This window comes from Mesoplodon mirus, assembly GCF_964341445.2.
Source record: "Mesoplodon mirus genome assembly, chromosome: 18".
Taxonomy (NCBI): domain Eukaryota; kingdom Metazoa; phylum Chordata; class Mammalia; order Artiodactyla; family Ziphiidae; genus Mesoplodon; species Mesoplodon mirus.
The window spans coordinates 66298615-66314987 of record NC_138994.1 but is presented as its reverse complement, the minus strand read 5'-3'; the positions used below and the strand labels follow the sequence as shown (position 1 = coordinate 66314987).

General features: G+C 42.3%; 1 protein-coding gene across 2 annotated transcripts in view; it reads left to right on the top strand.

The window, feature by feature from the left end:
• The first annotated feature begins 959 nt into the window (after positions 1 to 959).
• Positions 960 to 16373, top strand: part of TOM1L1 (target of myb1 like 1 membrane trafficking protein) — a 55022-nt gene continuing 39608 nt past the window's right edge. The window contains exons 1-6 of one of the 2 annotated variants that reach the window (XM_082603577.1): positions 960 to 1098; positions 3750 to 3834; positions 5708 to 5786; positions 12689 to 12838; positions 14329 to 14454; positions 15351 to 15452. In XM_082603577.1, the coding sequence (XP_082459703.1) occupies positions 3797 to 3834; positions 5708 to 5786; positions 12689 to 12838; positions 14329 to 14454; positions 15351 to 15452 (495 nt within the window). In that variant the 5' untranslated portion in view covers positions 960 to 1098; positions 3750 to 3796. The other variant, XM_082603576.1, reaches the window with a different exon arrangement.

Sequence of the window (16373 nt, the reverse complement as noted above, 5' to 3'; positions counted from 1 at the left end):
GTAGCGATGAGTAAGGTAGTTGATAAGTAGCACCATAGGAAGTAGTGACTCACCCTGGATAAGCAGGTGGAGAATATTAGTTACAGGCAGGAGGCATTTACAACAAAAATGATTCATTCTAGATTTTAGAATCCCAGGTATTAGTTCACATGGGTCAAGAAAAATTAGAAATAACAGAATTAGAGCAAAAAAAAGTTAACCCCTTGGCGCACATTGGAATTGGTTTTGATTTCTATTTTTAAATATATGACTAAGGACATAAGCCAGACCGATCCCCCTTTGATCTCTTGTCACCATTTCCAGGGCCCAGGAAGGGCTTGTCGAACTGGGCCCCACTTGATCACAGGAAGCAAGATCTGGAGGCACAGGGAGCCCATCTTGTGCTAACTGCCATCACCTTGGAGACACACCACTCCCCAGCAGGCTCCGGCATCGTGGAAGATTGTTACCATCGCTAATCAGATGTTAATCGAATGCACAGAAAAGGAAATAAATTCCGCTTCTGAAAGGGCAGCTGGAAAGAGGTTGAAATGCTACAGCTCGGATTTACATTCCAAAGCAGTCCTAAGGCCGAACACTCCCTGCCGCAGCAGAAGGAAAGCCCCTCTCGTCTTCTCACCTTCGCTGGAAAATAGTTCCCCGTAGGAGCCGAGAACTCCGCTGGGCGGCGCCACGTGGTCCCTCAGGAAATTGGGGCGAGACAAAGGACGCCGGGTCCTGTGAGGCCTCTCGATTGAAGCCAGTCCCTCCTCCTGTCCATCACCTGCAGCCTTAAAGAGCCAGGGACACACCTTCCCTCCCGGATCTCTGGGGCGGGTAAATAAGTCGGGGTGGGGTAAATATTTCTAGTTACGAGATTCACTCAGTGGTTAAACATTTATTTTGTGGGTGCCAAACGCTGACCTAAGCGGGTTATGTGGTTAATGCTCACAGTAACCCGGGACGTGTGTTAACTCCATATTTCCTTCTCTACAAAGGGGATCAGGAAGCGCAGAGAAGAACAGCACCTCGCCCCGTGAGTGGCAGGATCCGCCCCCGGGGCACTCGTCCCCAGCGGTGTCCCCAGGGCCGCCCGGCCGGTCCCGCAGCTCGTGGCAGGTGCGCGTGTGCCCGCCCCCTCTGGCGCTCCCGCCTCCGTCCCCCCCAGGACCCAGCCCGGAGCCCGGCGGCCCGGGGGGCGGAGCCAGGGCCGTGCGGGTGGAGTCGTGAGCCGCGGCGGCGGAGGCTCGGGCCGGCTCCCTGCGCTACCATGGCGTTCGGGAAGAGTCACCGGGACCCATACGCGACCTCCGTGGGCCAGCTCATAGGTAAAAGGGGGACCCCTCCGGCTTGGGGCCGGGACGCTACGCGTTGACTCTGTTCCCGGCCGCAGAGGATCGCGTGGGTCCGAGTTCGAGGAACTCCTCCCCCCTCCCCCGCAACTTTCCCAGGCCCCGCGCTCCGCTGGTCCCGAGCGGCACCTGTCCCCGCCGACCTCTCTCGAACCCCACCTCCTCACCTCCCGTCTTCCAGTGCCTTCCGGGGTGGGGGTGGGTTGGAAGCGGACAGGTGGACCGAGGGGATCCAGGTGTGGCGTGGCTGGGCCTCTACGGGGGCGTGTCAACTTCTGGGCCAGGGGGAGCTCTTCAGAAAGTGAGTCCACCCGAGGGCCAAGTGTTGTCCTGCCCGTTTTGCAAAGAGAAAAAGGTTCCAGGAGGTTAAGCGCAGTGACCTCGATGTGACAGGCAGTTCTCCAAACTAGTTCAGACTCCAGGCCCTTAAAACGTGAGGTACTTTTTCGGGGTGAACAAAGAGAACAAACATGCCTAGCACTGGAGCGAAGGAAGGAGGAGCCAGGCGCGCTCTGGGGACACGAGAGGCCTCTCCAGGCCACTCGGGGCTACACAGGTGTCTTGCCTGACTCCTTCCCTCTCCCGTGGCCGTGCTCTGATCCACGTACGCGGAAGCCGGATTCAGTGCCTGGACTGTTTTAACAACAGCGGCTCCCTTCTCCCTGGTCTCTGATACCTCCCTTGGGAACCGGGTGTGGTACCAGTGCATATAGATGCCAAGCAAAGCGTGATCACTTCGGGGAGCTTAGCGGGATGAGGAACTCATGAAAACCTGGTAGTTATAATAAGGAGGCTCAGATTTGAACAGTTTTGCCTGCAGCTCAGTTAACTGCTGTATGACAAGAACACATTACCCCGGGACTTTGGTGGTCCAGCGGTTAAGACGTCGCCCTTCCAATGCAGGGGGCACTGGTTCTATCCCTGGTCGGGGAACTAAGACCCCACATGCTGCGCGGCCAAAAATAAATAAAAAATGAATAAATTAAAGAACAAAAACCAAAACACTACTCAACGTGAAGCTTAGTTCCCATACCTTTATAAGATGGTGAGTGTAACTATCATTGAGGACGAGGTGCTTTCTAAACTTTCTAAACAACACATGGCCGTATCTCTGTTGGGTATTAAAATGAACCCTGAACAGAAGTGGATTCAGGCTGCATCTTCATAGGCTGATTTATCCTTTAATGCTGTGAACATTTACTGACTGCCAGCTATATCCCTGGACCTGGACCAGGCAAAGGTAAGACGTGGTCTCAGCCGTCACGGAACGCATAATCTTGTAGGGAAGGTGCACACAATTTCGTACTGACAATAGTGCAGTACCTTTGCAATAGAAGAGAAGTGTAAAACACCCAAAACTTATGAAAAGGGGGAACTTAACTCTGCCATGGCTTTTGACGGGTGAATAGGAGTTTTCTAGGAAGATGGGAAGGTGGGAAGAAGGAGGACAGAATGGGGAGCAAGAAATCTGGCAGAAAGAACCCTGTAACTGAGCACAAGGTCGGTAAGCCTTGTCCATTTGAATGCCAAATTCAAGTAGTGCTTCTCCTAGATGAGGATCAGTCTAAGCTTGGGGGTTCCCCTAACCAAACCTTTATCCTCTTCATTATCCTTTTAATTTTTTGCTAATTTTTGCTCTATTCCCCTAGAGCCTCATGTTTTCATGCTGAGGGATATTCTCCTTTCTTGTAGTGGAGATGTTAAGCTCATTTAGGTTGAGTGTTCTATTATCCTTCCCAGGTGACATTTTGTATTCTTAAGGAGGATGTCAGAAGAGGGAAAAGCTATCTGACTGTTTAATGATGGGGTTACGGGTACAGGAGCCTTCAAGTCTGCCTGGTGCAGCTCTGGTTAGTACAGGTGCTAGGAAGTACATAGACAGTTTCAGTAGATCTCTCTTTTTCTCAACCCCCTCCTGCCCAAAGGAGTGACTTTTAAAAAGCAAACAAAAACTGGCATCAAACATCAAACAACCTAGATTTGAATGGTAGTTCTACCGTGTACTGACTGCGTAGCCTTGGGTAACTTCCCTAACCTTGAACTTCTGTTTCATCACCTCAAACAGTGGGTTAAATGAAATTGCGTACGATAAGATACTTCGTTTAGCACTGTGCACTTCATCTTGTAGGTGACTGTCCCTCTCTGAAAGACAGGCAGGCAGATGGAGATTCAGCTGGGTTGTCCTGGCCCTGCAGCCTTTATTAATAGGTCACTCATTACTGTTGCAACAGAAGCACCTGGGTTTTGACTGATTCTTGAATAACAGGGAATTGCTCAGAAAAAAAAAATATCTCTGCTCTTTGGTGATATAAACTTAATGGTACTTGCTGGTGAACTCCAGGCAGATTGTTTCAGGAGGACCAGACATGTTTTATTCTGTTGTAGCTCAGATTCAACACAACAGCTTTTTCTTTGCAGAAAAGGCTACATTTGCTGGAGTTCAGACTGAAGATTGGGGCCAGTTCATGCACATCTGTGACGTAATTAACACTGCCCACGATGGGTGAGTTCAGTGTGTGGTTCATGTCTTTGCCTCTCATAAGAAGTGTCAGAACTACAGCACATTTTCTCTTGCAAACTGGTTTTCTTGTTGAAATAGTGTTTCCATCACCTTTTAAGCACCCACTGCCTTTTGAAGACATGTCAGGTTGAAATATTAGGACAGCTGCTTGTTTCAGCATGTGGAATATCTGAGAATCCATTATAATTTTTCTCCTCTTTGCCTTTTCCTTAGTAGTTTCAAATTTTGTCTTGGTGTGGCCCAAATTCCTTGTTCTTTAAGGAGAGAGGGAGATATTGTTTCCTTTGTTAGGAATTCTTCTTGCTCTGATTGGCAATATTTTATGTTACTGTAACTGAAAAATATTATCAAGAAGCTAGTGGACTCCTGGTGGTGACCTGTCTCTGGGCAGTTGTCATTATCAGCCAGGAAATAATCTAGCAGTTGTTTTCCTCTGCCTGTCACAAGACAATTTTTTTTTTCTTCCGAATGCCAACTCACCCATGTTTATGCTGAGTTCTTAAACAATGTGGTATCTTTTGTTACACTTCTTAAACTTTAGAGAATTGAAGTTTAAAAAATAAAATAATTAAGAAGGCCAACTATTTTGTGATTTAGTCTGAACAACAAGTTGTTATAAGGGATACAATTCTCTTGATTTTCCTGTGCATTTAAACTAATAATGAACGGCAAAGGAGACTGTCTTAGTTTTTGTTGATGAAGAAAACATTACCCTTAATTATTGACTATATCAATGGAAAGTGCTTATGGTTAGTACTTTAAAATATTTATGGTGTTTTCCCTGTAATCTTGTTTACCATATTTGTTTCCTCTAAACGTTTTCTTCACTGATAATACTAATTTCTTCACTGATAATGCAAAAAGGGAAATGCAGTGTAAATTTTTTTTTCTTTTAAAACAGTGTCTTTATTCTTTTCAACTTTTGTAAGGGTTTCATCTTAGATTTTATATATGATTTTTTAGAAATATATATAATATTATATTTTATAATAGTTGCAATTCTAAGTATATGTAATATTATGTAATTATATTATCATATAATAGAAATTCTACCCATGCAAGCATAGCAAACAAAATTGGAAGGTAATATGCAGAAAAGATTGTATCTTTTAAGTTTTGAGGTATAATTGGCATATAGCACTGTATAAAGTGTACAGCATAATGACTTGAGTTACATATACTGCAAAACAGTTTCCACAATAAGTTTCCTTAACATCCATCACCTCATACAGTTAAAAAAAATGTTTTTTCCTTGTGATGAGAACTTTCAAGATCTACTCTCTTAACAACTGTCAAATATACCATACAGCAGTATTAACTATAGTCATCATGTTGTACGTTACATCCCCATTACTTATCTATAACTGACCATCTCAGAGTAAATTTGGACTATCTACTTGCACATAGTTCCTCCTTTTGTAACATAAAATTGTAGCATATCAGAACCTGACCTGGTTAGTCCTAATTCCTCCTACATCCCATTGCCTATAGGATGCTTAGGAAATACTAATAAAAATAGGTAACATTTTTGGAAATTACATTTCCTGTAAACTGGTTCTGTGCGTTGATATGGGCTGTGGGTGTGAGTACATTTCACATGTAGTGCTTTCTAGGTAATGATCATCATCTGCATATTTTATTTGATTCTGACAAGGAGGTAGGTGGTATTGTCTGCCTAGATGTAAGAGGAAACGGATGTAAAAAAGTTAAGTCATCTGCCCAGCGTCACACAGCAGAACCAATACCTTGGTTATCTCCTTAGCTGTTCGTCTTTCCACACTGCATGCTGCTTTTCAGAGACTACTTGCTTTCAGCAATGGCTACGTTGATGATTTTACTGTGTTTATTGCCACAGGCCAAAAGATGCAGTAAAAGCTTTGAAGAAAAGGATTTCCAAAAACTACAATCATAAAGAAATACAACTTACATTGTCAGTAAGTATTTACTTTAATGATAAATTAAGACTAGGATTTTCCAAGCTATAGTCACATTTCTAATTTTGGGTAATGATACAAATATTCTGAGATAATTAATAGGTTAGCAAAAAGTTATTTACAGTATGAATTAAAACTATTCATTTATTGAGAATTGCAGAATCAAGGGAGTTTTGTTGATTGTAATAGCATTTAATTTGGTGGAAAGTGAGTGATTCTGGAAAAGCGTATTTTCCTGGTTAGGAGATGGGAACTGGTGATGAAAAACCTGTAGGTACTGAGTTGCTCAAGAAGTTTGTGTATGTGTTACACATGAGGAGAATAGAAGCTTGAGAAATGCCTCCCCGTCATCTTTCTACCTCATTTGAACACCTCTGTGGAATTCTGAGATGCTGGAGGCTCTTTAGGGTTCAGCCAAGTTCTGCTGTGTGGTACAATTTGGAGAATGTTCTTTGTTGATTTAAACAATTCTCCTGTGCACCTTATCGCTTGATTTGGGTGTGGACATTTATTTGACATGTTCCCATTTTCCCCCAACCTTGGCCGTTTGACCTCTTCAGTTGCTTGGTGAGTTGCCCATTTTACTTCAGTATGTTTTGCAAACCCTGCCTGCTGCCTGAGAGTGAGCTGTGTGGCTTTCTAGTTTCTTCTGTGTGCCTTTGCTGACCTCAGCCCAGCCCCAAGCCACATGTGGTTATGGCACTACTCTGCCAGCATCACACTGCTCTTAGGGGACTTGGATGTGTTTATCTAGAGGGCTGTGGAATAGAGGTGAGCACAGCCCCCCTTTTCTAGCTTCAGGGGGAAAAGAATTTATCACATCTTGCTTACTTGGAGAGTAACTGAATGAGAAAAAATGAAGTCTTAATGATACTATCACTGAAGAAACCCTTCAAGTTGGGGTCTGAATATAGTTTTAGAGGGATTTTCCTCTTTCACCTTTTTTGACCTCTCCCCTGTCCTTTACCATAGCAGCCTCCTCAGGGAGGTCACGGAATGCAGGCAACTGGAGAGAGAGGAGTAAGGCACTTCAGTAGAAATGTCAGAACAATGGGTTGGTGGTGGAAATAAACCTTTGCCTGGTACCTGGTTGATGCTCTCAACAACCCTTTGAAGAAGTTGTATTATTGACTCCACTTCAGAAATGAAGAAACTGGGACTTAGTGAGGTTAAGTGATTTTTTTTTTTCCCCTCCAAGATTTAAGTAGCATAGGTAAGATTTCACTCCGGTTCTCAGATTCTAAGTTCCATGTCCTTGCCCCATACCACCTGGCTTCTCAGAACAAGTCAAGCCCTTTGAAAGAAAAGGCTGCTGTGTTTCATTTGTGTTTTCAACTCCTTTCTACGTGGTAGAAGACCTAGTGCATCAATGTACCAGGTGTTGAGTGGTTAATGACTGAGTGTCCTTCAGCCTCCATCCCACTCTCCTAGCATCCAGGAAGGACTCAAGGAATGTACTGTAGAATTGGGGTAGAAAGATACGTAGCTGTGCCCTAAAATGAAGTGGATCTAGGATATCTCAGGGCTGCTGAAGGTTAGGAGAATTGACTGAGTAACCTAAGGGCAGAAGATGAATTTATGCCACTTTTGTATTTCAGCATGCAGTATTTCACCTTCTTACAGTTGTTTATTCTATATAATGCGTTTGTCTCTTTCTGTGTTGTAGCCAGCCTACGTGACATTTCCATGGTTGCTTCTTATCCTTAGCTCCATATCCTCCTCCATCGTGGTTCCTTCCTTCTGGGGATGAACCAGGACTCTTCCCTGGGGAATTTGACTTATTCCAGAATGTTGTCTCTTTTAGCCCTCCATCTCTGAGTTCCCACTCTTTCTGTCCTTCCGGTAGTCTGATCTCTCAGGCCTTACTCCCAGCTAGCTGCCTGTTCCCTGTTCCACCTCAGGTAACTGTACATCCTCCACCTCCTAATTTCCACACCAGTACGTGAGAACAAGCAAATCTAAAACCTGTGCCAGAGTAAGGGTGAGAGTCACAGGTTGGGGGTCATTGTTAGGGGCAGAGTTCATTAAGGTACCTACTTCTTGGATTTTCTTTGAAGTGGTCTTTGACTCTTGATAGCTTCATGCAGATTTCCCCAAGTTGTATAGTCAGTGGCCCAGTCACCTCACCGCACACTACTCACTGCATTGTAGTGGTGTCTTTAAGGCTTCAGAACAGACTTTAATATTAACTTAAGCCAGACTTAATTATGAGACAGATTAGTCACAGAAAGAATCATCCAGGGGCTTCCCTGGTGGGGCAGTGGTTGAGAATCTGCCTGCTAATGCAGGGGACACACGTTCGAGCCCTGGTCTGGGAGGATCCCACATGCTGCGGAGCAACTAGGCCCTTGAGTCACAACTACTGAGCCTGCGCGTCTGGAGCCTGTGCTCCGCAACAAGAGAGGCCGCGATAGTGAGAGGCCCGCGCACCGTGATGAAGAGTGGCCCCCGCTTGCCACAACTAGAGAAAGCCCTCGCACAGAAACGAAGACCCAACACAGCAAAAATAAATAAATTAATTAATAAACTCCTACCCCCAACATCTTCTTTAAAAAAAAAAAAAAAGAATCATCCAGTGTGTCAAAGGCAATTATATGTTTACCAATAAACTATTTAAAAATGAATCCTCGGGCCTCCCTGGTGGCGCAGTGGTTGAGAGTCCGCCTGCCGATGCAGGGGATACGGGTTCGTGCCCCGGTCTGGGAGGATCCCATATGCCGCGGAGCGGCTGGGCCCGTGAGCCATGGCCGCTGAGCCTGTGCGTCCGGAGCCTGTGCTCCGCAACGGGAGAGGCCACAACAGTGAGAGGCCCGCATACAGCAAAAAAAAAAAAAAAAAAAAAAAAAAAATGAATCCTCATATATTACATTTTCATTTTATTACTGTGAAGTGATGAGAGCCTGTCAAAGTCAGTTATAAATGTCCTTTATATTATCTGTCATTTGGGTTCTCCATGGACTTGTTAGCCTTGATTAGATCTTTGACGGGATCTGACTAGCCTGTGATTTCCTACCATCAGTTGGTGGTGCAGTTTTGTCAAGAAGCCAGTAGTTTTATCTTATTTTTAAAAGCATTTTGTTACCAGGCTTTATAACTCGTAGCCAGAGGCTAGTGTTTTCTTGAATGAGTCAATTATGATAAGTCTCAGTAAGATACTGTTATTGTCAAGAGGAAAGTGATTGAACAGTTCCTAGGAATCAGTTTATTAATTGGAGGACCCCCTAGGTGGTGAGCTATGAGGGCTTCAGAATAAGTGTAAAATATGTTTATTCCTTCAGAAACTTAGAAAGTAAGCTCATCCCCTAAGGTGGCCATACCTTGGTGTGGTTTTCAGTTCTGGATGGCCCCAAAGCCTTGTTTACTGTGCTTGGTTTAGAAATTTGCTATTAGAAATAAAACTACCATGGCACTCTTTTTTATTTTCCAGCATTTCTGAAAAGAATACTTATATCAGCTCATCAGCATATTCTCTCTTGATGGGAAATTATCCATGGAAGCAGACGATCACAGTACTTACCATTTATTAAGATCCTGCTAGGTGTCAGGCTCTTCATATACATTATATTTCACTTAAGCCTTACAGCAGGTCTCTGGAGGAAGGCATGCTCATTTTGCAGATGAGAATCCTGAGGCTTAGTCAGGGTAAGTGATTTGCCCACCCAAGTGCAAAAGGAGATCTGTGAAGCCTCAAGTCAGCATCCTCTCCAGTCTCTCAGCTCCTTGGCTCCTAGGTTCTCTATTCCACCTCAGATTATGGTTTCTTAGTTGTCCTGTTTGCAAAAATAAGTTATGTGAACACATAAATTGCACCAAAGCCCAATTCCAAAATGTGTAGAAGCAAGGTATTTAATTTTTCTTATTCACCACTATAAGTTTGATTGCTTAGCTAAGTGGGCTGGGGTGTGAAAGAGGTACTGGTGACATATTGTAAGAGCATGAAGGAATTGGTCCTGACATTCTAGATTCCAATGGGAAAACAAAGGGCATGATTTTGTGATCTCCAGATGTTAACATTCTCAGCATTTCATGTTGACTCTTTGATTTTGTACAGGGAACCTTTTAGGAATGTTACCCATTATCATAAAATCTTGGTGCTCCAAAACATAAAAAGTGTTTGTGGAATATTTAGCATTCATTTTACTGTTAGGGAAAATGAGACTTGGAGGCAAAGTATCTTGCCTAGGACTGCATATCTGGTTACATGAAGTATTTTTATAAATTCCCATTGAACTAGAGGTACTTTTCCTCTCAGCATTTCATCAGATAAAAACTCATCATAATAGTATATCAAGCAAAAAGTCATTTGTTATTCAACTTTTCAGCTTGTCTTTTTCTAAACAACTTGCATTGAAATACAATAGATTCATCTTAATATGTTTTGGATTCTGATTTTACTTTCCTTTGCCTTAAAGGTTCTCCCTGTATATTTCACAAAGCTGCACGTGCTCAGCTTCTGTGTTTTACGGTTGCATGTTTAGCCACATTGCCCTTAAAACTGCAGCTTTCATACCTTCTTCTTTTTGTATTGCCATTAAAGTGACACAAATACAGAGCATGGTGTAAAGTCAGTTTTCAGGGCTTCTTTTCTGCAAAGATGATTATACGTATCCTGGTCACGTTATGGTTTTTGTGACCTCCGAGAAGGTGGTAGCATGGGAACTAGAGATTTAATTTTGTTTTTAGATCACTTTTAGAAATCCACTTTCTGCATGCAGTTCTTCAATACCAGCTCATTCTTTCTTAGCCTGACGTCTGCTTATGTTGCTTTACTGAAAATCTTTTCTTCAAGGTGACTGATGACCCCACTAATCAACAAACCTAGCTGAGTTTTTCAGTCCATATTCTTAACCGTTTGACACTCCATCCACCTAGAAACTCTGCCCTCTTTTGATTTTACCAACATTATGTTCTGTTTATCTTATGCATCAGTTTCTGTTGGTTGCTCTTTGATTGCCTTTCCTGAGCGTCCTTCTGGCCTCACGGGGGAACCCCTTTGTCCCGTCCTCTCTGCTCATCCGAGGCAGCCTTGATTACTCACTTTTGGCTTCATTCTCCCCTGAACTACAGCTGTGCATGTACAGCTCTCAGCAAAAAATCTCTACTTGAATGTCTCATTGTCCTTTTTGTCTTAGTCATCTTGAGCTGCTCTAACAAAATACCATAGATTGCATGGCTTAAACAACAGACATCTATTTCTCACAGTCCTGGAGGCTGTGAAGTCCAAGATCAAGGTGCCGGCAGATCCATTGTATGATAAGGGCCCACCCTCTGGCTTGTAGATGGCCATCTTCTTGCTGTATCCTCACATGGCCAAGAGAGAGATGATCTCTCTTATCCCTTTCTTATAAGAGCACTAATCTCATTCATGAGGACTCCACCCTCATGACCTAACTCCCTCCCAAAAGTCCCACCTCGAAATACCATCACTTTAGGGATTAGGAGGTTCAACATGGGAATTTGGGAGGGACACAAACATTCAGTCCACAGCACTTATAAACTCAAAATATCTAAATTTCAACCCATCTTTTTTTTTTTTTCTTTTTTCCGGTACGCGGGCCTCTCACTGTTGTGGCCTCTCCATTGCAGAGCACAGGCTCTGGACGCGCAGGCTCAGCGGCCATGGCTCACAGGCCCAGCCGCTCCACAGCATGTGGGATCTTCCTGGACCGGGGCATGAACCCGTGTCCCCTGCATTGGCAGGTGGACGCTCAACCACTGCGCCACCAGGGAATCCCCAACCCATCATTTTGACCTTCGACTAGTCATAGTATCCCATCCCCTTCCAGATTTTCCACCAATCTCATGCAGAGTAACAGCCACTTAACTTTCAGCCTTTCCTTGTTGACAAACCCCGGTTGCTGAAAGTTCTTGCTTCATAATACTCATGGCTTTCCCTTCCTTGTACCCACATCATCCTAGTTTAGGCCTTTCTGCATCAGGCTGTACCTAGTGGGTAACTGCTGGATCTCTCTATCATTCCAGGGTCTTTGCCCTCCAATTCCCTCTGTAGGGTGCTGCTTGAAAACCTTGTCAGAGTACTTTGCATGCACTACCTTTCTCTCAAGTTCAGGATAGTGGTGTGATGGTGACAAAACTAATAAGAACCCTTCAGTGGCTTCTTACTGCCTTCAAGATAATGTTCCAATTCTTTACATTGCCACACAAAATTTCTCTACAGTCTGGTTGAAGCCCCTCCAGACTTAATCCACCCACCTCCCCAATGTCCCCAGTTTGCTGATGTCAAGAAGCCTCTACAAACTGGAGTACTTATTTTCCTCCTCACAGCTCATATGCTTTGTCACCTGTACTTATATTTTTTAATACCATTTACCTGTCTAGACTATTGCTTTATACTCACTTGTACTTTTCTGGACCATTTTTCAAAGCCCAGCATAGAACCACCCTTTTCCAAAAGTCTTAAGACCACCTGGCCCTAAATTGTCACATCTGCCTATAAAGGTCTGTAGCTGGGGTAACCATGTAATTTTTCATCTAGGCAAGGACATTTTTGAGAGTGAAAGGAGGTATCATCGTTAATAAAACCAGGACAACAGGAGTTCACCAGGACTCTCCTGGCAAAACTAGGACAAATGTCACCTTGTCTATAGCCCACATGCTTCATTTGCACCTCCCATTGGCCCTTGGCATTTACTACCTTGTATAGTTATTAGTTCTCTTATAATTGTGTCCTGGCTCCCCAACAGGACCATCCGCTAAGCAGTTACATTATGCCTTATATTTCCTCACATTCCCAGAACCTAACATTTTGCCGTGTATTTTAGTAGATACTAAATTATGTTTATTAATTGGAATGCTGGTGGAAATCATTACTTAGCAATTTTTACCTTATATTTAGGAGGTGGTTTTGCCAAAGAGATAAAACGTTTAATTTTTCTCTTTAGCTTATTGACATGTGTATGCAGAACTGTGGTCCGAGTTTCCAGTCTCTGATTGTGAAGAAGGAATTTGTTAAAGATAGTCTAGTTAAGCTGCTGAGTCCCAGATACACCTTGCCAACAGACATTCAGAATAGAATTTTGAATTTCATTAAGGTAAGTCTATTATATATCTTATGGGATGGTGAATGTCTAAGATTAGGGATTTAATTACCTAACTCCCAGTTGGTTCAGTGACCCTTTACAAGCCTGGGATTGAGCCCAAAAGAGTTTTTACTATTCGGTTTTCCATGTAATAATAATTTCTTGGCATTGGATAGTGGCCTTTTCCTGAAGAATTTGTAATCTTTTCCATACGTGTCTCTCAGTTTCTGTCTTATCTACGTCAGATAGGAGAGAGAGTGACGTGTACATTCATTTTGCAGGTGTGGAAACTATGTTCTGGGGTTCTCTGCTTTCAGAGTTATTTGGCAAAAGAGCTACTGATGCTGTTTTAGAATCTGTTAATTCTAGATTTAGTATAGCAAAAAACAAACAATAGTATCTATTCCAGAGTTTCATTGTTGAGGCATGGCAGTTTGATGATTAAAAATATATTATTCTAATGGCCATCATCAAAAAATATACAAACAATAAATGCTGGAAAAGGTGTGGAGAAAAGGGAACCCTCCTGCACTGTTGGTGGGAATGTAAATTCATACAGCCGCTATGGAGAACAGTATGGAGGTTCCTTAAAAAACTAAAAATAGAACTGCCATATGACCCAGCAATCCCACTACTGGGCATATACCCTGAGAAAACCATAATTCAAAGAGTCATGTACCACAATGTTCATTGCAGCTCTATTTACAATAGCCAGGACATGGAAGGAACCTAAGTGTCCATCGACAGATGACTGGATAAAGAAGATGTGGCACATGTATACAATAGAGTATTACTCAGCCATAAAAAGAAACAAAATTGAGTTACTTATAGTGAGGTGGATGGACCTAGAGTCTGTCATACAGAGTGAAGTATGTCAAAAAGAGAAAAACAAATACTGTATGCTAACACATATATATGGGATCTAAATTTTAAAAAAAAGTGGTTATGAAGAACCTAGGGGCAGGACAGGAATAAGGACGCAGACGTAGAGAATGGACTTGAGCACATGGGGAGGGGGAAGGGTAAACTGGGACAAAGTGAGAGAGTGGCATGGACTAATATATACTACCAAATGTAAAATAGCTAGTGGGAAGCAGCTGCATAGCACAGGGAGATCAGCTCAGTGCTCTGTGACCACCTAGAGGGGTGGGATAGGGAGGGTGGGAGGGAGACACAAGAGGGAGGAGATATGGGGATATATGTACATGTATAGCTGATTCACTTTGTTATACAGCAGAAACTAACACACCATTGTAAAGTAATTATACTCCAATAAAGATGTTTTATATATTTATATATATATATATATATATATATATATATATATATATATATAAAATTAATTAATTATTCTAGTCTCTAAAAATGTACATTCAAAAGTAGCTTTCTTTTTCTGAGTAAGGTACATAATTGTCAGTCTCTCATTTTCTGTCACCAGCTTAGGAGTTGTGTTTTGTTTTGCTGCTTATTCATCTCTGGAACTTTCCATCTCTTGAATTCAGACATGGTCACAGGGTTTCCCAGGAGCTGTGGATGTGAGTGAAGTGAAAGAAGTGTACCTGGACCTTCTTAAGAAAGGTGTTCAGTTTCCTCCATCAGATGCAGTGGCTGAAACAGCCAGACAAAAGGTAGGAGGCCGTTCTTTGACCTGTGTAGCGTAAGACAGTGTAGTGCATGGGTATTTTCTCAACGAAAGGGACCACCCTAGCTCCACCTAGCTTCACCTAAAAGATTAGTCTGTTAGAAGGATACTGTAATACCTCATAGAATACAAGCCGCAAGAAGGGTGGTGTTAGCTGGATCTTTGAACAGAGAACCAAGCATTCAAATGCCTTGTTACTTGTCTACTTACGTTTGATCATCAGCTTCATTCTTCTCTCTCATTGCAGACTAGCTTTTTCCACATGGTAAACAATATAGCTCCTAAATTTTCATATTATAGCCTTAGCTTTTTCACATTCCAAGTCCAAAATTTCAGAGAAGGGCCTCATTGAACCAACCTAGGCCACTTTTCCATTTCTGCACAAATTAACTAAGGTCATATAAGAACGGGGTTGCTCCATATAGAAATTATTTAGGTAGAGCAGAAGAGGGGAAGTTTTCAAAAGAAAAGATTGGTGCTAGACAGGCAGGGGTCTCTATTATAGGTAGTCATATAATAGATTTGTTTATTAATACTGTGCCCATAGAAGAGTTTCTCAATGTTCACCTGTATTCATTCTCAAGTATGCAAGCAACTTTCAAGGTTTTGAACTTAGAACACTTGTAGTGACTGATTATAATTCAGGTCCTAACTTCCTATAATTTCCATAATGTAAAAACAGTAATTCTTCCCTCCTGCATATTGGTGAGTCCTGCCTTGGTAGAAAAAGCAATTCAGGTGTATACCAAAAGTCTGATCTTTGTGAAGGCTTTGTCCTGAGGGCTAACTCTCCCTAGTGATTGAGTCATCTGAATGGAAAAACTGGACTTGGGGTGGCTGAGTTAATTTAAATGATAATATTTCTATATCTCATGTTGATAGACTGCTCAGATCTCACCGAATCCACCACCATCTGTTCCTACTGCACCAGCTCTTTCTTCTGTAGTTCCCAAGAGCTCCACTATTATATTGGTCCCAGAACAGGTAACAACAGCCATGACTGTATTTATTTATGACTTTTTCTAAGTTCTAAGTACTTTATATATAGTTTGTTTATTCTTAATAATATTATCATAAGGTAGAGGTACATTTTAACCTCATTTTACAGAGGAGGGGACTGAAGCTTAGTGATACTGTATAGGTTATGATGGTTCAGCTCTACGTGGAATTAATCCCATGGATTCTGCCTGATTCTAAAAGCCTGAGCTTTTAACAGTTATGCTCGTCTAGTGGCTTTTGTGGCTTTGTGGAGGCTTGGCTGTGGGATGGATCTCGTGTAAGTTGATTCCTGTTGCTCCTGATAGGACTGTCTGTATGCCATTCCAGAGAGCTCAGTAAGTGGTCATCTTATTACTATTATTAACTGTGCCCATTGAATTACATTTACTTGTTTGTCTATATCTGTTTATCTACTGTTTAGACAAGCAATTATTAAATGAAGCTCATTTCTGTCCTGCTATAAGGGAACTATCATTTAAGACTTTATATTATTATTATTTGGTATTATATAACAATCCATGTGATTAATTCCTCTTAGAATTTAATCCAGGAAGAAAAAAAAGTGTTTCTCTCTTGATTCTTCCTTCTCTAATACCGTGGGACTATAAAACATTCATTTTTTTCTCTCCCATTGGTTTCTAAGAAACCCAAACTAACATTTGCCATTTTCTTCAGGTTGCTGATATGGTTACCTTCTCCCTTCTCCATATTGGTTCCAATCTGACTTTTTCCCTTCATTAACTTTCCTAGAGCATATTTTTAAATTTATTACAAGAGCTCTCAAGACCTTTTAGAAGGTGGAAGATTGTATATTTGTAAAATAATTACATATACATTTGTATAAATTTGAAAATAATAAATTTTACAAAAGTGTTTTCTCTACAAGCAAGAAACAAGGTAGCCATT